The sequence below is a fragment of the Carettochelys insculpta genome, chromosome 2 (assembly GCF_033958435.1).
Source record: "Carettochelys insculpta isolate YL-2023 chromosome 2, ASM3395843v1, whole genome shotgun sequence".
In the NCBI taxonomy this organism is placed as follows: Eukaryota; Metazoa; Chordata; order Testudines; family Carettochelyidae; genus Carettochelys; species Carettochelys insculpta.
Window position 1 is genome coordinate 47,603,676 of NC_134138.1, and position 24,961 is coordinate 47,628,636.

General features: G+C 39.7%; 1 protein-coding gene across 2 annotated transcripts in view; it reads right to left on the bottom strand.

The window, feature by feature from the left end:
* INTS8 (integrator complex subunit 8) overlaps positions 1-24,961 on the bottom strand; it is a 73,531-nt gene that overhangs the window by 28,538 nt on the left and 20,032 nt on the right. For both annotated transcript variants that reach the window (XM_074986922.1, XM_074986923.1), the window contains exons 9-18: positions 22,623-22,723; positions 20,860-21,001; positions 17,906-17,976; positions 16,009-16,184; positions 14,303-14,436; positions 10,807-10,917; positions 8,853-9,054; positions 7,447-7,568; positions 5,854-6,038; positions 3,504-3,537 (exon numbers count right to left, since the gene is read on the bottom strand). In XM_074986922.1, coding sequence (XP_074843023.1) covers positions 3,504-3,537; positions 5,854-6,038; positions 7,447-7,568; positions 8,853-9,054; positions 10,807-10,917; positions 14,303-14,436; positions 16,009-16,184; positions 17,906-17,976; positions 20,860-21,001; positions 22,623-22,723 — 1,278 coding nt within the window. The remainder of the gene's footprint in view (positions 1-3,503; positions 3,538-5,853; positions 6,039-7,446; positions 7,569-8,852; positions 9,055-10,806; positions 10,918-14,302; positions 14,437-16,008; positions 16,185-17,905; positions 17,977-20,859; positions 21,002-22,622; positions 22,724-24,961) is intronic.

The window sequence follows — 24,961 nt, forward strand, 5'->3', positions numbered from 1 at the left end:
CATCCTTAATAAGCCTTAAGTGACCTTGCAAAAAGAAATTTTCACTGACAGTAGACAGACACCCATTCATTCCATGGGTGAGCACTTAATGTGAACTGTATCTCAATTCTGACTTTCACTTTCCAGCTGTCATACCCAGTGTGGGAGACAGAGGGAGGAAGCGAAAAAGGTCCAGGAAAGATCTGATCCTATGGCACATGGAGTGGTCTGAAGCTGAAACCAGTGACAAGAAAAGGGAGACAGCACAGTGGCGGCAGAGTATGCTTGACTTCCAGAGAGAGCAAGTGGCAAACGAAAGGGAGGACGTGGCAAAGCTCATAACGGCAGTGAGCAACCAAATGGAGGGGAGGGCAAGGACACATTGCCACTATAACCCCAAGGGCCACTGCAAAAGGCTATTCTACTACCCTTGACCACGCTTTTCTTCCCCGCTGCTTAAACCTCTCCCCTCCCCCCCAGCCCCACAAAATAAACACTCTTTTCAGCTTGGTGTCATCTGTGGTCATGCACAAGTGTAGGGTGCAAAAATCATTGTGGGGAACTGGATGTGGGTGGAAAAGGCTGACAGTACAACTGCCCACCGCTACCCCAAGATCTGCAGAAGACTTGCAGCAGAGGCACCCTGGGCAGTGGGGAAGAGGACTGAAAGCTCAGGTGCTCCCCCTAGCCCCGTTTTTTTTTTTAAAGAAAAAATAACCCTCCCTCCACTTCCCTTCTGCCTGGAACTTAACCCCCTTCCAACAAGAAAAACCAGTCTCTCTGTGTAAGACAGGGTTTGACTTACCAGTTCACATTTGGTAGGGAGCACGAATGAGTTTAGTGAGTGGGGGTTGGTTTTTATTACAGAGAAATACATCGCGATCATGTGCGTGGCAGATCATTCATGAAACTATGTTTTAAAGCATCCCTGACTGCTGCTGCCTCTGCACAGTTATTGGTGAACAGTCACACAGGTGGGTGTGAACAAGCCCTTCTCAGGGCTTCAGCCTCGGTGTGCCAGGGTGTTCAAAAAATTCTCCTGCCTGGATTCACAAATGTTATGAAAATAACGCACGCTGTAGTCACAGCAGGGACATTAGTTTTTGAAAGGTCCAAATGGGCATCTGAGCCTCGCTTTTAAACAGCCAAAGGCACGTTCCACCATGATTCTGCACCTGCTGAGTCTGTGACTGAAGTTTTCCTTGCTGCGGTCCAGGGGTCCTGTGTAAGGCTTTGCAAGATAAGGGAGCAGAGGGTAAGCAGAGTCACCCAGTATTACCATTGGCATGTTCAACATTGACAATCTTGATTTTCCAGTCTGGGGAAAAAAGTCCCATCCAGAAGCTCTTCGTATAGCTCATAATTTCTGAAGTTGCACGTCATGAACCTTCCCCGATCATCCCACGCTGATGTCGGTGAAACAACCTTTGTGATCTACCAATGCCTGCAAAAACATGGAGAAGTACCCCTTTCTGTTTATATACTCAGACGCCAGGTGGGACACGGCCATAGTGGGGATGTGTGCGCCATCTATTGCCCACTGCAGTTAGGAAACCCCTGGGTAGCAAAGCCATCCACTATGGCCTGTACATCTCCAGGGGTCACAGTCTTCCTGAGGCAACGCCAACAGATTGCATGGGTTACCTGCATCACCACAGCTGCCACTGTGGATCTGCCCACCCCAAATTCATCTGCCACTGACCAGTAACTGTCAGGGGTTGAAAATTTCCACTGAGCAATTGCCACTTGCTTCTGAACCGTTAAAGATGGCCTCATTCTTGTGTTCCTGTGCTTCAGGGCGGGGCGGTCAGCATATTACAAAGTTCCATAAATGTGGACTTGTGCATGTGGAAATTTTGCACCCACTGCTGGTCATCCCATGACCCCAAAATGATGCAGTCCCACCAGTGAGTGCTGGTCTCACGAGTCCAAAATCACCACTCCACTGTCAGCAATGCATTCAGGGCAGCCAGCACTTGAGAGATCTTGGACTGCAATAGAAAGACTGATTTCCTCTTCAAAACCCCCATCATCATCATCTTCCTCCTCAATCATCGCACTTTTTATATCGACAGAAAATAATGCATGATAGTCCGTGAAGTTGCTATAGTGGTGTGTGTAATGAGTTGAAGCATTTGAGGATCCATGTTGGTGCTAGTGTTGTGATGGAGAAAATGGTGTACTCTCCCATTCGTTCTTGTGCAGTTGCTGGGTGCTCTGAATTCTGGGACACTGCTTTGCATTCTGGCATAGTGATAACACACACTCTTAAGCAACCAGGGCTACGGCACTGTGAGATAGGTACCAACAATGCATTGCTCGCACAGTTGAATTTGGATAAGGCAATGGGGATGTGGGAACTTGGACACGGAAAAAAGGTGGGTCGAATTTCCAGGTTTGCGGAGACAAATTTGAATTCATAAGAACAAGGTTAAAAAATCAAAGTTATTAAAAGTTGAATTTATCTCGTAGTGTAGATGTAACTATTTCAAGTACATTTGCAATAAAGAAAAGTGATTCCTAATAGCTGTACGAAGTCTGAGCTAACCACAGGGATCAATCTAAAATAAAGTACACTGTGAATTTCAAGCAGATTAATTATTCCTGATTTGCGTCATATGTGGATGTTCTTATTCCACAACAAGAGTGCTTTACTCTAAGTTAGCTAAGTGAATTAAAATAATTCTCAACCCCAAAAGGAATTAAACTAATTTAGAATAAGAGCAGCCAGTACTTGGAGCTCATCAAGAAGACCTCCCCACGCACATAAGCCCTAAGAGACAGTTCCTTAACTACTCAGAAAGCTGTTAAGCGATAATTGTATTAGGCCACTGTGGGTGTTTCTGCAGACTGTTTTCTGGCTCTAAAGTGCAATGTGTACTGTAATGCTTTACAAATAAATAATGTCTTTCCAATTTGTGGACGTGTTTCTTGTGACACAAACAGTAGCTGTCTGTCTTCCCCACAGAAGCTTTTAGACTAGGGATACATAAAATACAGTCAACAATTCGAACAAAACAGAATTTTATCTGAAGTAATAATTGTAAACAAAATTGGCTTTATCATACAGTAAAAGACAGGTTATCTGGAATTTAGATAACTGGCATGTTCAGTTAACTGGCACCTGCTTTGCCAATGGCTGCCTGGTTCACCCTACTATGGCTCCCATACCCTGCTCCCATATCTAGTGCATGTGATTATGCGGCACCCCCAGTTCCACATGGGTGCTTGATGAAAAAAGTTTCTACTATATTTAAGAAAATGTTTGTTTTATCATTGACCATTAAAGTTCATGTGCCTCAGTCTATGACGATTAGCTTAATAAGATTTCTGCTTGGAGAAGCTAGTGGAAACTTAAGGAAGCCATTCAGCAAACACTGTTTGTATGATTGGTTAGGTAAACTTCCAGTTCCATCACGTATCAAACAAAAATATTCAAACGCTCAATACTGTCAGAAGTTATGGATAATGGAAAGTGTCCATAACAAAACAATACTTGTTAAAGTCTGCAACATAAAACTCACCCGCAGTTTTTTGATAAAAGAGAGTAATTCATTCCTAAATAAGAGAGACACATGCAATAGGTAAGTCATCGATCACAACTAAAAACACAGAAACAAATGATACACCAGAAATGGTCCATTTATACATTACTGGTGGTCAACCAAATGGCATACTGCAACATACGTGAGAGTGTGCATGCTTGCACAAGGAAGAAATGGTATTCATTGTTCTTCATTCATTCCATTACAGATGTTAGACACTCCCATTCTGAGTTCCATTTTAAGAACAACAGCACTGAAGTTAACTTGTCCTTTGTTTTTATTCAGCATAGTCCATTGACTAAGATATAGCATGAGCATGAGCGCCTTAGGGACAGTCTGCTTTAGAGATGAAATAGTGCACAGCAAGCTGGGATGTAAATATATAGCATGCCACACACTAACTTCCTGTGGGACCCTACTGCTGTGCATTAAAGTTCCCTAGTGTACACTGATCAAGCTGTCAAGAGCAAGTTAGACAAGTGGCCACTTTTGAGCAAAAAAAAAACGGTCAGGATAGTTGGATCAGGCTGTCAGAAACAAGGACGACTGTCCAGGCCAAAAAAGGACATAAGCTCAACCTAGCCACAGAATTTCCCATAAATAACTCCTGCGGCATATCTTTCAGGAATCTTGACTCCACCAACTCGTGCTAAACTGTTTTAAAAGTTAATCACTCATTGATATAAAGTTACACCGTTTTCTTCCTAATCTGAATGCGTCAGCTTCACCTGCTTCCCATGGGATCACGTTATACCTTTGTCAGCTAGACTGAGAAGTCTTCTATTCAGTATCTGTTGTTCGTTTAGGTAGTTCAGACTGTAAACAAGTCACCCATTAACCTTCCCTCTGTTAAGGTAAATAAATGGAGTGCCTTATGCCAATCATTCTAATGATTCTTCTCCAAACTCTCTCCAATTTTTCATATAGGGTTCTTGTGACCTACTCCTAAACACCTTAAGCAGCTGCAGTGGGGGCTTATTACTGAATAGTATTTGAAAGCTGGGGACTTTGGCATGCCCCTGTACCAAGCTGAAGCTCAAAGGGATAAAAAAGAATAAAGGAAGCTTAATATGATTAACACAGAACTAATTAATGTAGTTAAGCTAGATAAATTTGTATAAATTATTTCTTTAGAGAAGATCTAAAGAGAAAGGAAAGGAGTAAGAGAAGCTCACACATGCAACAACTAAGGGGAATGAAGAAACTGAAGGAGGATAAGGGCAGCTTTTCCTGTTACATTATTCACATGGGCCACTAGTCTTCACAAAGCACATGTTGCTGTCCTGATGAATATTGCTATGTGAAAAAGTCATCTGAACACCACACTTTTGAAGTGGAATGGACATGTACAATCACATGAATAGACCTTTTAATGCATGACAGCAGAGGCCACAATTACTGTATGACCTATCCAACTTTTCCATAATTCTACAGGCTGGATCAAAGCAGTGAGCCAAAATGATACATAAAAAGGCACAGAGGTCACTGCTTTTAAAGTATATGAAGTTGCTAAAAAAAATTTCACAATCATATATTTCAAATGAGATAGAGCCTTTGCCATCAAATTCTAAACAATTTTCATACCAAGAGAAGACAATCACCTTTTATTGTGAGAACTGGAGGAATTGTAACACACTCACTCTCTCAATGTACATGTAGACCTTGCTAAAATATGCAATCACAAAAATATAAAAAGCAAGCCTGTATACCCTCTCCTCCAGCCAGTCACATAGTACTGAAAGACAAGAACCTAGTTCTTAGATATATATATTAGCCTGATCAGCACAAGGTTCATTAGAGTATGGCCCACTCTTAAGAGCCCTGCAAAAGATTTAGTACCGATTGCTGGCCTATGAAGACCACGTATCCAATGTGTAATCTGGGCAGAGGCCTGAAGACAACATTGGGCTACAGACAAGCTGCAAATGGCTTTCAGTGGGACAGTGTGGTTGTGTCTGGGTTAATCAAATAAAATGAGCAGAGGCTTAGATAATAACAGGGAAATCTGGATAAATGAAGTCAACAGGGATGTTTTTCATTGAGTTCAATCAAGTCAGGATTTCACCTTAAGTACTCAAAGGTCTTGTCCACTTTTAGGAATAGCCTTGATTCAACAATCAGCATCAGTTTATCAATGCTGATTCCTAAGAATAAGCAAGGGCAGATGGGATTTGGACTGAAAACTCTTTGGTAAAAGCACCCAGCCTGCTGTAGCTACATCAGGTGCTGACCACTGATTGCTGAATCAGAGCAACTCCTGAATGAGGAAGACAAGGCCTAATTTAGAGTTCAAAGATTCATTTTTATGAAGTAATTCATGGAAACATACCTGTACATGATGCCTAACGTGGACTCTCTCTGTTTTATTAAACTCAGTCTGCCATCATTCCCTCGCTTGTGCTGGCTGGAGACACTGCAGATCTGCACAACAACTTCCCAAAGGTCTTTAGCTGTCCTCCTACTTTCTTTGGGGCCCGGCAGTTCTTTGCATGTAGCAGCCAAAAGCTGCCCCAACTAAACAAAACAAAACAAAAAATAAGTGGCTAGGTCTTCTTTACCTATATAAAAGGAATAAAAGGGATTCATAGGTCTAAATAGGCTATTTACTAGTATAGTAGCAGGGATCACTGCTCTTTGTGATATAGGGCATCTAACCAGGAGTGTGAGACCTGCGACTAATTTTCACAAAAGGGGAGCACACTGCAGACACATTTGATATCTGGAGTGTCGAAACACACTAGCCACATATAGCTACTTGGCTGGTTGAGTGTGACTATGTTTACAGAATAATGTGGCTAGGTCTGACAAAACTAGTTGGACACCCAGGTTTAATAAAAGATGCAGCCTAAGGAAACCACAACAGGTCCACGAAAACAATGCTCCACTCTTGAATCAATCAGTATTCAAGTCACATTGCATAACTAAGGGCTGAATTTTTTTACCCATTTTATCAAGCAAAATGTGATATTTTAAACCTTTTTATATTCAACAACAACAGAAAGGCAGGCTGAGTGAAGCGGAAGAATCTTCACCACTAAAACAAAGTTCATGTGTATTTTGCTTTAATGTAATAATCTGATGAGTAATCGTAATGCTCCTACAGAAACAAGTATTTCTGAAAAGTAAAATTCCAAATATGATAGGTGTTTGAATGCCACAGCAATATTAACATACAGTCAGCTATGACTTGGCAATCACAAACCACTGAAGTTTATTCGGAAAATGAAGAACATCACGACCATAACATACGTAAGGCCTAATCTTTCATCCCTTACACACCTAAATCTGCTACTAAAATAATATATGCCTCAAATACAACTGAAGCAGGGGACCCATTCACAGCACTGTTTCAATATTCAGTACAGGTAAGTTACGCATTATTATGCGTGTCCCCACACTGATAGATGCTAATGAAACCGGGCTGCTGCTAGGTCAGTAATAAGCCTCGTCTCCTATTTCAGTTACTCCTGTAGCTCAGACAGAATCCACAAACAAAATCAGCATAGCTCCTAGACCTTACTGAACTTCAGCCAACAGTACTGTGCTTAGTTTTGCTACCTGGTGCTTGGTTCTTCAGAAGACCTCTTCCCTCTCATTATAGCACTTAGGCTATGTGAAGACTACAGGCTTCTGTTGACAAAACTGTTGACAGAGTGCACTTCCAGACTGCAGATGTCTCAGAAGAGATCTGCCAGTTGGGAGCATTCTGTTGACATCCCCGTAGACTTTGTTCCATGAGGAAAAAGGGATGTCTTGACAGAATGGGTTTTTCTGACATTTGTCCCTGTGTGGACGGAACAAATGTTGGAAAAGCCTCTCCCAACAGAACAGTCAGCAATCTAGACACAGGCCTTGGATTGGATGGGAACGGGAAAGAAACATGGCATGGTACCTTGTCCCTTTCAGTCTGAACATTCATTACCTTCACATAAGGATTAGTCTGAACCAGAAGTAAAGGAACTTGCATAGTTAAGTATTCATTCTCCCGCCAGTTTAACAGGAAGGCAACACATTCCTCTGCTATAACTTGTCGAAGAGGAATATCTACAAGAGATTTTAAAAATATGCTGAGCTCATCAACTAATATGAGGTGATTATTTTTCTCCCCATGAAAAAACTAGCATCAATAAAAAAAACAAATGAACAGCTAGGAAGATCTAGAAATAATTTCAATTAAGACCAGGACTGGTGTGGCTTGGCCTACACGGTACCAAACAGATATCCCCACAAACAAAAACATTTCAGCTTCCTCTCATAATTGCAAACATGGTAGATAGATAGATACAGATGGAGGTCACATCTCTGAAAATTAAGCATCAACAGCCTTCATTAACTTGTTCTGTAGTTTTAGGCATTCTTGCTTACATTTAAAAGACCACAAACAGAAGTCGCAGTATTGAAATTCCAAAATATTAGTTAAAATACCAATGAACAATCATGAGAGAGAATGCATGCATAAATGATTCTCCAGCCTGGTTGGTGGAGAATTGTCTTGGAACTTGTTTCTCCCTCATCCAAATCCTTGATGTTTAATTATGTACATGAAGCAAAAGAGCTTCAACAGAAGGAACTGAGAGATTCACCCCAGAACACCACAGTAAACAGTGATTATTATACTCAGCTGGAGGGGAGAGACCTGGATCCAAACCCAGCTCTAGAGTAAACGTTCAGATGTGGATTACCCACAGTCCGACTGCCCAAACCACGCTAGGCTATTGGGTATAATGGGATAACCAACTCCATCAACTGAGCCCATCATTTCATTTGCTTTTATTTAAAAGCTCAAGAAGGCTGGAAACAAAAATTTATTCGATGCTAAGACATAAGATGGTCTTTTTTAACTTGTCAAAAATTCCCAGTGATTTCAGAGACAGGTGGCTGAGGTAGTATCTTTTATTGGACCACTTTCTATCGGTGAGTGTTTTGTCAGGTGACCTGTGTAAGCTCAAAAGCTTGTCGCTCTCACCAAGAAAAGGTGGTCCAATAAAACATTATCACACCCATGTCGTGTTTCTAATATCCTGGGACCAAAATGGCTACAACAAACACTGCGTGCAAAAAATGTCAGTTTCAGTTAGGGTCAAAATGATGTTTTTCTCTTCAGAGCTGCCAAAGAAGAGAACAAAAAATATCTGCCTATGGCACAATACTTCTCACATAAAGATGCTAACACTATGACAACTTAAAGTAATTTTAATACTTTCTATTTTCCATTATTGTTACTTGTTATAACTTAAATACTAAAAGTCATAGAACCAAGATATGTTTTCTTTTGCAAATTCTTGTATTACACTGTGTCTTTAAGAGATTGGTCAGATACATTCTTACCGGGTACCCTCATTTCCAAATATCCTCGGACTCTGCTAATCAAATCAGAAGGAGGACGTTCTCCACAAGCCCCTGCTCCGGCTTCATGAGTGTGAATGTCCAAAAGCAGCATCTCATTCAGCATGACCTGACGCAGCTTTGGAGAAAACTCTGTCACAAGCTCCAGACAAGCAGCAAAAAGCTGCTTTGCATGAATAAAATCCTGTAATACAGCACAGCATGTGTGAGAGTGATACCATTCCTTTGGCTGAATTACAATAATAAGAAAAGTGCTGAATTAGCCTATTCTGGTTTATTTTAAAACCTTGCCACCTATGTTATAGGAGTTGTGAACTGTTTCAGGATTAAGCCCTAATCTTTGTGTAATGTAAATTTCAGATTGAGACCATATACCATATTAAATTGTATTCAGGTCTTGAAACACTCAAGAGTTCAGTAATCTCAAAATTTTCAAGCAAAATAAAAAGGTTCAGAAGAAACAGATCACAAAAGGAAAATTCATGCAAGACTTTATGGAATTTTTCTAGTTATGGAATGGTTAGAGCGCTAGCCTAAAGTCCATTAATCAGCAACTGTATGGCAAAGAAACAGTTTCACATGCTGAATATTGATTCAAACGAATCAGCAAAGTGTTAGCTGTTTGCAAGAGATCTTCGCTAAACTCTGATAAATTACTGTGCTAATCAATGTATTCTAAGCAAAACCTTCCCTTAATGAATTTAACCCTGTAATTATTCATCAAGTTCAGTCTTATGCCCATTTTATTGGTGGAGAACTAAGGCACAGAGAAGTCAAGTGACACGCCCAGGCTACAGAAAATTTGTTGCAGAGCTGCAAATTGATTAAATGGAATCAAAAAAAAACCCACAACAAAAACTTTGTTAACACAAAATCAGGGTTGCAAAGCAATTCTATGTTAACTGCTTGACAGAGAACAAAAAGTCCTGTGGCACCTTACACACTAACAGATACTTTGGAACATGAAGCAGGTCTCTGCCCATGAAAGCTTATGTTCCAAAATATCTGTTAGTCTGTAAGGTGCCACAGGACTTCTTGCTGTTCTCAAAGATACAGACTAACACTGCTACCTCTCTGATAGGGAGAGACTGGTGCACCTGCATATTATTTTACTTCAGATTTCTGTCCTGGGTTGAACTCAGAGCCTGTTGTGGTCCTCAGACTCGACGACTATAGCACAACCTCAGAACAATCCAGACACTGTGATGTATAGTTTTCCAAAGAGATAGCTTCTCTCTGCAAAAGTGCCCAGCCTAACACCTTAGGCATATGAGCTTATGCATGTGAAACTGGAGAAGCAAACTTTTAAAAACATTTTAATCTAACTTTCCCCAAAAAGTTGACAGGTAACATGTATGCACTCTGTTGGGATAACCCTTGAGCATTCAATACCATGCTCTAATCTCTCTGTGAGCAAAACACAAAAAAAACCCCAACATATTGCCAACATGTGTAAACTTTAAGAAATGGTATTTTTCCTCCCCAAGGGCTGTACCTTGGGAACAAATTCCTTGATCAAGTGCCCTGAAATAGCACAATGGTATGCCTCATGAGGCACAACAAGTCAAGGTAACCTGTTTATAGATTACAGAGCATTTAAACCAGTGAAGTTCTAAACACAAAGCTGGTCTTAACCTTAAACAATTCTGTTATAACCCTAGCTTTCTGGAGTCTCAGATCCTTACTTCAAACCCTACTCTACACGTCCACTTGTATGTTACAAAAAATACTCTGTTACACCAGCAGTACATATGCTTTCATCAGTATGTACTTGGCTATGCTATGGCAGAGCAGTTTTTTCATAAGCAACAGAAGAATGTACTGTAGCCCCTTCTTATTGAAAAAGAGGAACTTTTAAAAGGAGAAGGATCTGTATTATTAACACCACCACCACCACCACCACCACCAACTCTTTATTTATATATAATTTGCTCACCTTGATTGCACTGCAGTGCAACCCTTTTGCCATCAGGATGTAAACCAAATCTCTAGTCAAATTGTCTTTAATTCCTAGGATAACACTGCCATAAACATTTGGTACCTCCCACTAAGGGAAAAATATATAGAATAAATTAACCGGAACTGACTTTTTTGAACCATTAAACCACCACATAAACATTAGTGACCAGATTCCTAGTGAAATATTCCAAGAAAAGAGCAGTTTCTCACATATAGAGTTTCCAAGTCTTCAAGATACAAAAAAAATTTTAAACTAGATATGAATACTACAGTTAAACTCTTCAAACAAGTTTATATAAGGTTCATATACAAATAAAAACATAGGAGTTGCTATACATGACAAAGCACGTAAATCCTTCAAAAACAACAAGTAGTCCTGTGGCACCTTATAGACTGACAGATATTTGGGAGCATGAGCTTTTGTGGGCAAAGACCCGCTTCATCAGATGAAGCGGGTCTTTGCCCACAAAAGCTTATGCTCCCAAATATCTGTCAATCTATAAGGTGCCACAGGACTTCTTGTTGTTTTTGAAGATACAGACTAATTCTGCTACTTCTCTGATATAAATCCTTCAGTGTCCTAGTTTGCTGATGCTATGTCTGAATATTTAATAGTTCAGAAGAAACAAAGTCTTTACTCAAGTTAAAATTCAAGACAGCTTTATTGCTAATTACTACTAAATTATAGTAATTTATTTAAGTCAAAAGGGCAGAATGGTAGCTTTTTTAAATGTATGGATTTTAAAATAAAAACAGAGACTTAAGAGAACCAAAACTTTATTAGACACTTAGATATTCAATAACAATTTCTAACTAAGCAAAAAAAGCAGTCATGTAGCACTTTAAAAACTAACAAAATAGTTTTAGGTGATAAGCTTTTATGGAACAGACCCACTTCTTCAGACCTGCGAAAGTTCATCACCTAATGAATTATTCTTAGGTCTTTGAAGTGTTACCATGTCTGCTTTATTGTTTTGTGAAGATACAGACTACCCTGGCTACCTACCTGTGACAATTTCTAACTAAATCATTGAAGCAACACGATAAGCATACCAGAGAAAACTGTGTAGTAACACTTCATGAGTTTAACTTTTTATCAAAAATATAGAATTCTTAGATAAATATCATCATACCCAAAGAGCCAAAAACTAACAGCAAAAAAATATTTGACGTACATCAGAAGCCTGCTAAACAACCAGTGGGGCCACTGGATGATCAAGATGCTAAAGGACAACTCAAGGACAATGAGGCCAAGGCAGAGAAACTAAATGATTTCTTTGCATCAGTCTTTACGCATGAGGATGTGAGGGAGATCTCCAAACCTGAGCAATTCCTTTCAGGTAACAAATTTGACGAACTGTCTCAAATTGAGGCATCATTAAGAAGAAATTTTGGAACAAACTGGTAAACTAAATAGCAGTAAGTCACCAGGACCAGATAGCATTCACCCAAGAGTTCTGAAGGAACTCAGATGTGAAATTGCAGAAATATTAACTGTAGTTTGTAACCGGTTATTTAAATCAGCTTCTGTTCCAGACGACTGAAGGATAGTTAATGTGAAGCCAATCTTTAAAAAGTGCTGCAGAGGTGATCCTGGAAACCACAGGACAGTCAGTCTGACTTCAGTACCAGGCAAACTGATTGAAACTAGTAAAGAACAGAATTGTCAGCCACATTGAAGAACATAATTTGTTGGAGAAAAGTCAACATGGCTTTTGTAAAGGGAAGTCATGCCTCACCAATCTATTTGAATCTTCTGAAAGGGTCAACAAGCATGTGGACATAGTGTGCTTAGATTTTCAGAAAGCCTTTGACAAGGTTCCTCACCAAAGGCTCTTAAGCAAAATTAAGTGTCATGGAATAAGAGGGAAAGTCCTCTTTTGGAATGGTAACTGGTTAAAAGATTGGAAATAAAGAGTAGGAATAAACCGCCAGTTTTCAGAATGGAGCAAGGTACATAGGTGTGTCCCCCAGGGGTCTATACTGGGACCAGTCCTATTCAACATATTTATAAATGATCTGGAAACAGGGATAAACAGTAAAGTGGCAAAATCTGCAGATGACACAGAACTACTCCAAACAGTTAAGTCCCAAGCAGACTATGAAGAGCTACAAAAGGAACTTAATAAATTGGATGATTGGGCAACAAAATGGCAGATGAAATTCTATGTTGATAAATGAAAAGTAAGGCACATTAGAAAACATAATTCCAACTATACATATGAAATGATGGGGTCTGACTTAGCTGTTATCACTCAAGACAGACACCTTGGAGTCATTGTAGACAGTTCTCTGAAGACATCCACTCAAGGTGCAGAGGCAGTCAAAAAAGCTAACAAAATATTGGGAATCATTAAGAAAGGAATAGATAATAAGACAGAAAATGTCATATTACTTCTATATAAATCCATGGTACATCCATATCTGGAATACTGTGTTCAAATGTGGTCGTCCCATCTCAAAAACGATATATTGGAATTGGAAAAGGTTCAGAAAAGGGCAACAAAAATGATTAAGGTATGCAACATCTGCCATATGAGGAGAGATAAATAAGACTGGGACTTCTTAGCTTGGAAAAAAGATGATTAAGGGGGGTATGATAGAGGTATATAAAATCATTACTGGTGTGGAGAAAGCAAATAAGGAAGTGTGCTGTGAGAAGGAGTAAACAACAAGAACTAGGGGGTCACCAAATGAAATTAATAGGCAGAAGGTTTAAAATAAATAATAGGAAATATTTTTTCACACAACACACAGCTAACCTGTGAAACTCCTTGCTGGAGGATGCTGTGAAGGCCAAAACTATAGTAGAGTTTAAAAAAGAAATAGATAAATTCATGGAGGATAGGTCCATCAATGGCTGTTAACCAGGATGGGAATGGAGGGTGTTTCTAGCCTCTGATTGCCAGAGGCTGGAAATGGTCAACAGGCAATTGATAACTTGATGATTACTTGTTCTGTTCATTCCTTCTGGGGCACCTGGCATTGGCCACTGTTGGAAGACAGGATACTGGGCTTGATGGATCTATGGTCTGACCCAGTATGGCTGTTGTTATGTTCTTAGAGGAAAAAACAGCATACAGTAGTCTTGACAGTCAACCTCTTTGTCGATTACTACATTATATTCCCACAATGAAAAGGGTTCACTTTATATAATTACAGCAGAAACTGAAAGTTATCAACACCTCAAGAATGGAGACTAACTCACAATAAATGTTATGGCTGTTCTTTCAAAAGATCTTGACTTTATCTAGCTTTTAAAGTTCACTATACAGAAGAAAAATACTGGTATTTTGTAGTTTATCTTTAGTACATTAGCATACTGTTTTGTTTTTTAAATCTCTGCTGCTGCCGGATTACGTATTCCTGGTTCTAAATGAGGAATGTGGTTGACTGGTTCATTTATATCTCTGACCTTTGTAAATCTGAGTTTCAACTGTACACACACAGCTATACTGTGAGAAATCATTTACCTTGCTAGAAATTGTCCAGAACTGGCGTTCAGATGTCATGCCATGCAACTCAATCAAAATCTGGCGAATCCTCCAGGGATCCACTGATAATATAAGCTGATGTTCCAGCTGGCCAATATTGACACTTGCTGATGCTAGAAGAAAGATTGATAGGTTTGTATCTTATTTTCTGATCTACAAGACATACCCATCACATCCATCATGCTTATTTTTCAAGCCCAGAAGCAGTGTTCCGCAGTCTAGTCCTGCTCCATAAACATGGCCAACAACCTTGCATTGGTTCTCACTATGTTCCATCACAGACCATTTCTCACAAAATTTTTCTTGTTCCCTCCTGGTTTGGTGGTAAGGATATGTGCTTCCAATGCTTGTGACCAGAAAGCACAGACAGTGAAGATGCCTGTGTGGATTTGGGGGATTTTTTTTTTTAAATGTGAAAATTATGGGATACAGATGACTTTATGGGATGGAGATGGTTGTACGCTGGGAATTTGACCCCTTGTTCCCAGTTACCCTGTATGACACATTACTGACCTAAAATGCACTGCCACAACTTTTCAAAAGAGCACATTATTGGATGACAGGCTGTGATACTTACCCATGGTGCACTGTATTGCTTATCTACGCAAATGCTGCTGGTGAGTAAGCACTGCTGCACTTACATAAAAAGCCAAGTGCACACATGCATGCACGATAAACTAACTGTGGCAGCATTATGCCAACATAACTTGCATTGACCAAAGTTGGTAGCACAGACATAGCTGCCCTTAATAACTAAGGGCCAAGCCAGCTAGCTAACTGTAGAACAGAACATGGCAAAAAGCTGAAGTCTTGTATTTTAAATCTGAGACTTAATTAGGAAAAAGTTAGATAAACCAATATATTAAAGAAAAAGGTCTGAGTATCCATTCATCTTTACAGTTACTACGTATAAACAAACACTAACTTAAACTTTTCTTACTTTTTCCACTCAAGGATGGTAAGAAGGTTAACACAAAACTGTTTAAATTACATAGGCTGTGTGCGCACCAGAATGAATTGCTGATACTGCTACATCAGTAAACCCTAGTAGTCCACATGCAGTTTATACCAGCAAAATAATGCTTTTGCTATATAGCTCAAACTATTAAACCTGTTTAAAAGAAACAAAATTAAGTATTTTTTCACACAACACCATCAAACTATGTAGCTCCTTGCCAAAGGATACTGAGAAGGCCAAGACTATAATAAGGTTCAAGAATGACCTAGGTAAGTTCATGGAGAATACGTCCACCAATTAGCCAGGATGAGCAGTGATGGAGGTCCTAGCTTCTGTTTTCCAGAAGCTGGGAAGGGGCAACAAGATGGATCACTGGACAGCTGCCTGTTCTGCTGATTCCCTCTGGGGCACCTGGCATTAACAACTGTTGAAAAACAGGAGAGCAGGCCGGACAGAACTTTGGTCTAATGCAATACAGCCATTCTTATGTCATTCTGAAAATAAAAATCATCTATTTCAGCAAAACAATTTTTTGCTCATGCAACTGCACATACACCCGGGCTTCTGCAGGCAGCGTGGGGAGAAGTGTTAACCCATACAGACTCATTGATTAAAGAAAGGAATAACAGCATCTAATGTTTTTCTTTTTAAACATACAGAGTACTACTGTCACGTGGACATGAAAAAATACCTCAAAGCATTTTAGGAAACATGCTGAAAAACAAACCTGGAATATCATAAAATGAAGTCACAGGTTTAGTGCACAGATTGATGCGAGGTGATCTTTTCCTCATTTGATCAATGAGTAGTTTCCGTTCATCATCTTTCAGTAAGGTTATGAAAAGCTCATGAGAGGAAATCATGAAAACAAGCTGAAGATCTTCCAAACTCAAACACATATTCCTGAGTAAATTAAAAATGATCCATTAGCAGGAAAATTACTTGGAAGTAAAAGTTTTTACTGCTTACATATATGACATTTTAAACAACTTTATGTTCTTATTTATAATGAAATTATTTGCATCTGCAAATAAAAGATTCCAGTCACTTTTATGGAAAGCATATGGATTAATTTGTTTAAAGGCTTTGTCACAGCAATATCCTGCCACAGCACATATTAACTACAGCATCCTGTAAGAAAGGTATTTTATTGATGGGGAATGGAGATACTTAAAATAACTCATCTGTTCATGGTCACAGAGGTTGTAGCTATGGTGAATTAGAGAAAAAAATATTTTTTCAATGTTAATTTAAATTATCTATTTTTTAAATGAAACCTGAATTTAATATAAAATATGTTAAGACCTAAACTTATTAAAACATATAAATAACAATAACTATGCTTTTGGAGGAATAATAATGGGGCACAGTATCGGTATAGCATGAAATATATAAGAATGACAGTAGCTTGTGCTGGTAGGGAAGTAAAGCTATATGTGGGGAAAAAAGTCAAATATAATAAAAATCTTGAATGAATGAAACAGTAATAGGAATTCCATGCTTGAATAATAAGAGTAAGTCACTAAGAGCATATTCCTGATCTCCTAACCAGAATGATGGTGAGGATTAAGAAACCATAAGGAAAGACCATAGGTTATGCAAATAGAAAAAAAAATTGTGGGTTTCCTCTATCCTCGTCTGGACTGCCACCTGAGGATGGGCTGCAGAGATCATTTCTACACACCGTTAAAGGACTCATTCTTGGAACAGCTAGTCCTAGAACCCTTAAGGAGAGAGGCAATTGTTGATTTAGTCCAATCAAATCTTACATAAGAACTATGTGGATTGTTTTATGAAAATTATAAACAGAATTTTGAAAATGCCCCACAAAAATCTATGAGCTCCAGTTTCCTTCGGCTCTAGGGTGGAGCTTGAGAGTACCACATCTGTAAGGATTTCTGTTTTCCTCCTCACTTGGGGTTCAGGTCAGTAAGGACTGATGACTACAACGGTGGTGGTTTCTCACGTGTGTGGCCCCCAGACTTTTTTTCTGTGACACCCAACCCCGAAAAAAGGTTTCACACCCCTGCTCTAAAATGACCTAGCTCCATAAATTATTCAGAAACATTCATCACTGAGTTCTAGGTCAGTGTTTCTTAAACTTTGAGGCCATGGACCACCAAATAGTATTTTTTACGTGAAACACCTATGAAAATTTTCTTTAAAAAAAAAATTGTCGTCAGACCAAAAAAACCCAACCCCAAATAGCAACACATACAGCAAAAACAATGACGTAATTTAATCAGCTTTCATCGCAATGAAGTAGTAGTAGTAATATTGTATTTGGATTTAATAACAAATTATATAGTCGAAATTATTTTTTCCAAATGCTCATGGCACACCTGCGATTTGTTCACAGAACAGTTTAAGAAACACTTTTCTAGATGAACTCATATCCAGGTGTCCTTGGTCAGAAAGCATGGGACAAAGCCTTGAAAGAAGTGGGAAAACAGGAGTGAGTGGATAAGACAACTTTGGGAGGCTTCTATGGGATCTGCAGGCAAAAAGAAAAATGTTGCCCTCTTTGCCTAGTTTTTTAACCTGTAAGTTCACAAATTATGAACACACCACAAGGCATTATATATGTATTACACAGTGCAAGTAGTTCAGTGTCATGTACCCACTTGAGAAATGCTGCCATTTTTCTTTTCAAAGATTCTGAAGCTTGTTCCACGTTTATTGACCTCGAACAAACCTAGAAAATTTAAAGAGTTACATCATTAATCGTCACTAGGAATTCTTAATTTTCATTTGGTTATATAAAGTGTTGTTACAATTATTTCAACAATTTTTTTATGGTCCAGTAGCAATGTCAGGTAAATTTCCTCTCCCTCAATATGAAGACAAGATATCTAATAGTCATCCTGATGATGTTGCAGCATAATTAGAAATCCAATCATTAACCCTGTAAACAAAATGGATTATTTTGATTGCAAAGTGATTCCTAATACACTTCTACTAAATACTCAATTTCGCTCTTGAGCCTCAAGTTTGGGTCTATAAAAGCCAAAAGTGAGAATTATATCATCTATACTGCTAACATCACCACAAAAGCAATAATCTAGCAAAGTACAAAACAAATACTATTTACCAAGTCCACTTAACGGATTAACCAAGTAAAATATTTAGATAAGTCAGTTCTTTCGGTACAAACCCCCCGTGTATTTATCAATATAACAAAAACTTAAGTTGCTTGGGGGAAAATTTTAAAAGTAACTTCGAATGCTTAATTTTATTACATTAGTTTGAAAAAGACTAATCTGTTTTTGACAAACAGACAAGTTTTATTTACATTGTCAATGTAGAGGCCACAGCTGGATCAGTTGAAAGGGGATACACAGTGCACTTTTAACTGCTTTTTGCTATAGGCATGAGGCAAGTGGTTACTCATGGCACAGGAAGTGGCTTAAGTTAGCATTCAAATAGAGACCAGATAATCAGCACCAGAGTGCTAAAAGGGAAATGAAAGAGCATGAATTCAGCTCAGGCAAAGCTCACTGTGTTCCCAGTCTGCCACCCAGAATTAAATATATTCAATGTTAAATAGGTACACGTGTTCTATAGCTCAGGGAAGCTACACTGGAAGGGTTGACTAGTCTCTGTAAGGAATTCTAAGGAGAGATTTTAAATGATTTTGTTCAGACTTTTTTTTTCTTTTTTCTTTTTTTAAATTTTATGCTGCTCTTACACAGCAGAGAATTTTTCAAGACTGTAATCAGGGCAACTGAACTGATTGGCTACCATGTATTTTCCATGTGTCTTCTCAAATGTGAGCACTCCTTATAGGACTTTTAAATTCAACTAAGCTTGAAATCTAGGATTTAGAACACGTCATCACTGACACAGAAACTTGCTGTAATACATGTCCAAAGTGCACGGACTGGGAGAGGAGTTCTATTGGGGGCTGGGCCAGTGTCCAGGCTAGCTGGAGAAGGGGTGGGGCTGGTACAGTGGGGGGCTGGGCCCCATGCTGAGCGGTGAAAGGGCTGACAGGGTGAGGGTGGCGGGGCTCTGTTGAGGGGCTGGGCCGGTCCCCAAGCCAGCTAAGAAAAGGGCTGGCAGCATGCGGGGGCTCCGTTGGCGGGGCTGGGCGGGGTCCTGCACTGGCTGGGGGTGGGGAGGGGTACATGGTAGAACCCTGCTTGGATAGACGGATGGACACAGCACAAACATATACGATATGCTGAATATTCCAAAATGTAAAGGAAGAAGGGACATTTAACGTAAAACAAAACCCTTCAAATTTGCGGGCTGCCAAATTATTCTCCCTGAAACACCCCAGCATGTATTATATGGGTCAGAGCAGAAAGTACCCTGTGTGTCAAAACCAACACAAAATACCACACAAAGAAAGAGGACATGGAACTGAGGCAGCTGAGTTCTAAAATGGTTACTGTTATTTACACTATAACAATCAGTCCAGAACTACTTAACAAGGGAACAGAAACCCATTTTCTTATCCCTTAAATAGAACTAAACTCTATCTAGGAGTCCATGCTGGCTGTGCAATCAATGGCATCTTGTTTGCTGGGACAGCAAAAAGAGTGGTAATCAGCTAGCTTCCACTTCAAGAGACCTTAGCAACAGCTAAGCTTATGCATTTAAGTGGATGTTATTTCTGTTAGATGTTCTGTAGCACCCAATTCTCGCTTCCCCAGAAATCATGTCATTTTCTTTAAGCAGATTCTGATTCCACAAACCAATCTCCTTCCCATGACTCTGACCAGCTCCATGGAGGGAAAGAGCACAGAGTTTCAACTTTCTCTTCCCTGCATTCCCACTACCCCTACTGGCACATGGGAAGAGCTGCTCTTCAGTATTTCTTCTCTGCATTATGAAGGGACCTCCAGATTCTATTTTTCCAACCATTTCTACTATGTCCTGTTGGGAAGGCTCCTCCCCCGCAAAACCCATTATTATTTCCAATCTGTAGGGAAGACCTGGAGTGGAGCCTCTAGTTTTTTGCTGTGTGGGGGGCTCTGGGGACACACTCCAGGGCTTACTACACAGATCTGAAGAAGGAGAGACTTCCTCCTAAATTCTCTCCTCTCTGGTTCCTGCATGGGTACTATGAGGATGTGGAAATAAATTTTTAACATTTTTGTCCACTTCTGTTTCCCACTTCAGCTCCATGGATGCGTGATGAGGAGGAGTCACCCCCCAAAACAACAAAACCCCACATTTCCTTGTCAGCTCCTTTGCCCCTGAGCTCTGCGACAGATTCTTGGGAGATGTCAAATTCCTTCCCCTCAACACTCTTGTGCTACCCGCTCTGGCTCCTTTCAGTTCTGTGTCTCTCTAAGGTAATTTCTCATAATTCAGTAAAATGCATTGATCTAAAGAAAAAACAGTGCAACATCTAATTAAACATGGAAACTTTGGCAGTTCCACTGTTACAGTATCAATGCAAAAGTAGGACTGAAAGTACAGAACCACCTGACATGCACAAAGTAAGCTCAAATTTAGAGGAAAAACATTTTCATCTTTTTCTGTTTTACAGTTACGTGATAAAAGTAACAGCAGCAACACAAATTTTTCAGTTAGTGGTGTGCTTGTAGAGTTGAGAATCACCTCTTACCTCAAGAAGAAAGTCTATTTTCTCTTTGTTTGGTTTAAGAAATAGCTGGTTAAACTGAATACCAATTGATCGACCCTGCATTACATCACAAACAGTGTTGCATGTACAGATTCTGAAGCAGATTTCGTCTAGAGCGTCATTCCTGCACGAATACAAAAACCAATAGAATTACAGACCCTCAGTCATGTAAAGGTTACCAGATACCCACTAGCATTTTAACCCCCATGTTCTCCAATACTGCTTGGAGCAAGTCTATATGACAGTGTTTAAAGTGATTATTTGTATTACAGGAGTGCTACAAGTCTCAGTCTTGGATCGGTGCGCCCCTAACCTGGATTCTTAAGAAATCTCATGTCTATTCCAGTGCCACAGGCCTCAAATGGAGCCTAAACAGCCATGACTACAGCAGCAGGTTTGGGGAAAGCTCTTAAAGGGCACCAAAGCTTAGTTAAATGAAAAAGATTTCGGAGACATTTTCACATCCAGATTACTTTTCTTTACAAGAAATTGTTTCAGTGTGACTATAATTAAATACATGCCTAAGGAATTACATCTATGCAGAATGATCCATTTCGCTCATCACAAGGCAGGACTTCCTCTTATTTACTACTTGTGTCTGAATTTTTCAGACCATTTCTGTGGAAGCACAGGACAACAGAAAACTGTTTATGTTTCAAAGTAAGATTTGTCATTCAAATTGACTATAAGGTCCCTAGGTGGAGGGACCAACATTTTGTGTTTCTACACCTAGCACAGTGGGGTCCTGGTTCGTGACTGATCCACCTAGGCCAGGGGTCTGCAACCTGCAGCTCTGGAGCCACATGCCGCTCTTAAAGACTTCTTTGCGGCTCCCAACCCCGTAACTGCAAATATACAAAGCCCTCCTGATTATTTTTGATAAATTGCCAACATCTAAAAGCCCAACAATGAACTCACATCTAAAAAGCAAATGACATGATCTCAAAACATTGGATAACTCCCCCTTTAATATGTGCAGTGCACTGTGGGATATGATATTGTATCTATTTTGATCATGTTGCTAATAAAGTATTGATTTTGAAAAGGAAAAGGAAGCTTGCAGCATTCCTACTGTGAAGGGCAACACACATTTTAAGAAAAAACAAATTAAATGTGAAGTAAAATTAGCATAATCAAAATAGGTTTGGGAGTGAAAGTCAGGAAGATGATGGTACAAACACACATGTAGAGTGTGAGGAAACAGAATATGTAAAAAGTTTGTGAATGTCTTGCAGTAAACACATACTGGAGAGTTCCCCAAAGTGTAGTCTGTGGCCCAGTACCAATCCTGGGCAAAAAAACAAAACAAAAAAAAAACAGTCCTTAGAAAATATACATATTATCACTATGTACTACTATTATTTGAATAAATAACATACAGTGAAAGTTATTCATTTTTCTTTCTTTTTTTTTTTTTTCAGTATGTGTTTATATTTTTGGGTCACAAAAAAAGGGTACTGAAAAAAACCAAAAGTCCCAGCTACATAAAGTTTGGGAAACCCTGATATATATCACATTACAAAATACTGTGTGCACGTTGTTCTACAGATGGGGGTTACAAAAAGTACGGTTTGACTTTATTTATTAAGGACCATCTCATACTAACATGCATTGCAGCTCTTGAATTATTGATATATATTTTTTAAACCAAATTTGAAAAAAAATGGCTCTTCTTGCTATTTTGGTTGCAGACCCTTGATCTAGACATAACTGTTACACTGCTGCTAACACCAACTACTACTCACCCCTGCTGTGCTTTCTGGAAGAGTTCTCTCAGCACAGAATGTCTGAATTGAACAGGTAAACTGAGGGTCACATTATCTTCTAGGAAAATCTTCACCAACTCCTGGAAAACAAAACGATAAATGATGTATCAATTTCAAAAGGTATTTCTCTAATCTGACATTAATACATGAAGCTAACCAACCTAAGATGTCCCCACTACCCGACTTGTACCTAAATGAGACCTTGAAAAGCCTTTGCAAACTGTTCACTAAACCTCATATCTCCTTACGGAGATCAGGAAACTAGAACAGGGATTAAATTACTTCCCTTACATTCACACAAGGTGTGTCTATACTTCAAAAATAATTTCGAAGTTTAGCATCTGCACACACCCTACTTCAAAGTCTCACTTTGCAGTAGGGCACTACTCCATTCCTGGGAATGGAATAAGGACTTCCAAGTTGGGCTCCCTACTTCTAAGTTTACTTCCAAGTAAGGGAAAATGTGTGTAGAATTCCTGCTGGCTACTTCGAAGTAGTGCCTAACTTCCAAGTTAGTTCCTTGTGTAGATGCAGAGTCACTAGAAATGGCAGTAAGAGAAAATACAAGTTTTGACTATATCCCAACTTCAGGTCTTGTCCCTATGAATGTTCCAAGAGAGGTGAGCATACTCGTCAGCAGCTTGGGACTTTAAAACCGAATGATTCAATTTTGGATGACAGCATTGTGGAGCCACAGAGGGCATCACAGGCGAAGTCCCCAATGACTGCATAATGTTCTGCGAGGGTGCATTCTGACATATGTTGCTGCTCTACAGATTTATGAGATGGGTAGTCTTGAAGGAGACCAATGAGAAAACCAACCCTGTGAAATGTGCAAATACCACATGGAGGGGTGATAATGAGAACTACATAACTTTGTCCGATTCAATTTGTGAACCACATGGAGAGTCTGTGGGCTGATATTGCTGAACCTTTGGATCTCCTCAAAAAAGAAGAAAAGCCTAGAAGTGTACCTGAAAAATCAGAGTCCTACATATGTAAAAGGCCATGCCTCTCCTAATATCTAGCATACACAGTGTAGCTTCCCCATTGTGTTGGTGAAAGGCTTGAGGTAAAATGTTGGCACATATTAACTGGTTCATGTGAAAAGGAGAGGTTACCTTAAGTATGATTTTCAGGTAAGGCTGTAGCATAATCTTATCCTGACAAAATATCCTATGGGAGGGGTTTGCCACAATAGCCACTCTCTCTTCTATTTTCCTAGGTGAGGTAATGTGTAAAAGGAATGCCTGGGAGAGATGTGAAGGAACAGATAGCCAAGGGCTCAAAGTGCAGTTTAGTCAGTTGATTCAATACCAGATGCAGGCCCCACAAGAAGGTAGGAAAATCAAAGTTGTGGGAAGAGATTTACTATTTCCTTGAAGAACCTTTAGTAGTCAGATATGATAGCACTGAAATCCTTCTACTGGTTGGTGGAAATCTGTTACAGCCACCAGGTAGACTTGGAACTCAGAGGTAGTGTCAACCTTTCCAGCATGAGCACATAGTCCCGACATGTGAAAAAGCTACAGCTGCCAGGGGGGTTTGCAGTAAAGTGCACTAAATGTGGAACTTGGATCTGACAGGTAAGTGTATCACATCTGTCTCATCCAAGTAAGAGTGATCAGCATTGCCCAGAAGCCGTTGTTGAATCCCTGCTCTGAAGGAGTTGTATAGACATTTCTTGATCAAGTAAATGGCTAAGAAGTCTGTGGCTCGCACCTCCCACCATCTAACTAGACTGTGACTAGACTGAGTCTAGCTCCCACCTCTAGTCATGAAGGGATTTGTGATAGAGTTTGTCCTCTATGGAGTTTTGTATGCCTAGATGGCAGGCTGCTGACAGTGTGACATGGCTGGAGTTCCATAAACTCATCACTGCTGGACAAAGGGAGGGTGACCTGATTCTCTCGTCAATTTACACTGCACAAGTAGGCTATGTTGTGTGATGCTTGGATGAGCAGCAGGAAGAGGGCACAGGCATTGCTGATCACCTTGAGGTTGAGAAGACTAACATCTCTGTGGTAGACCACTTGCCTTGTTTGGTAAGATATGAACCATATGTAACCAGCAATGAGTTGCTGACAAGTTTGTCTAACCTGTTTCTGGTCTGTAAACTGAGCTAAACCACATCTGAAAACCCTGCATTTGGTATTACTGCTATACTCTCTGCCTCATACACAGAGGTGGAGACAGCATCTGGTTGATATTTGCAAGCTGATTTGTATGGTCTCTCTATGCTCACGGAAAAGGGATCTGTATTAAGGTAGAAAAGCTCCAGCCTGTAGCAAGTTAAGATCTGTGCCTGAGAGTTTCAG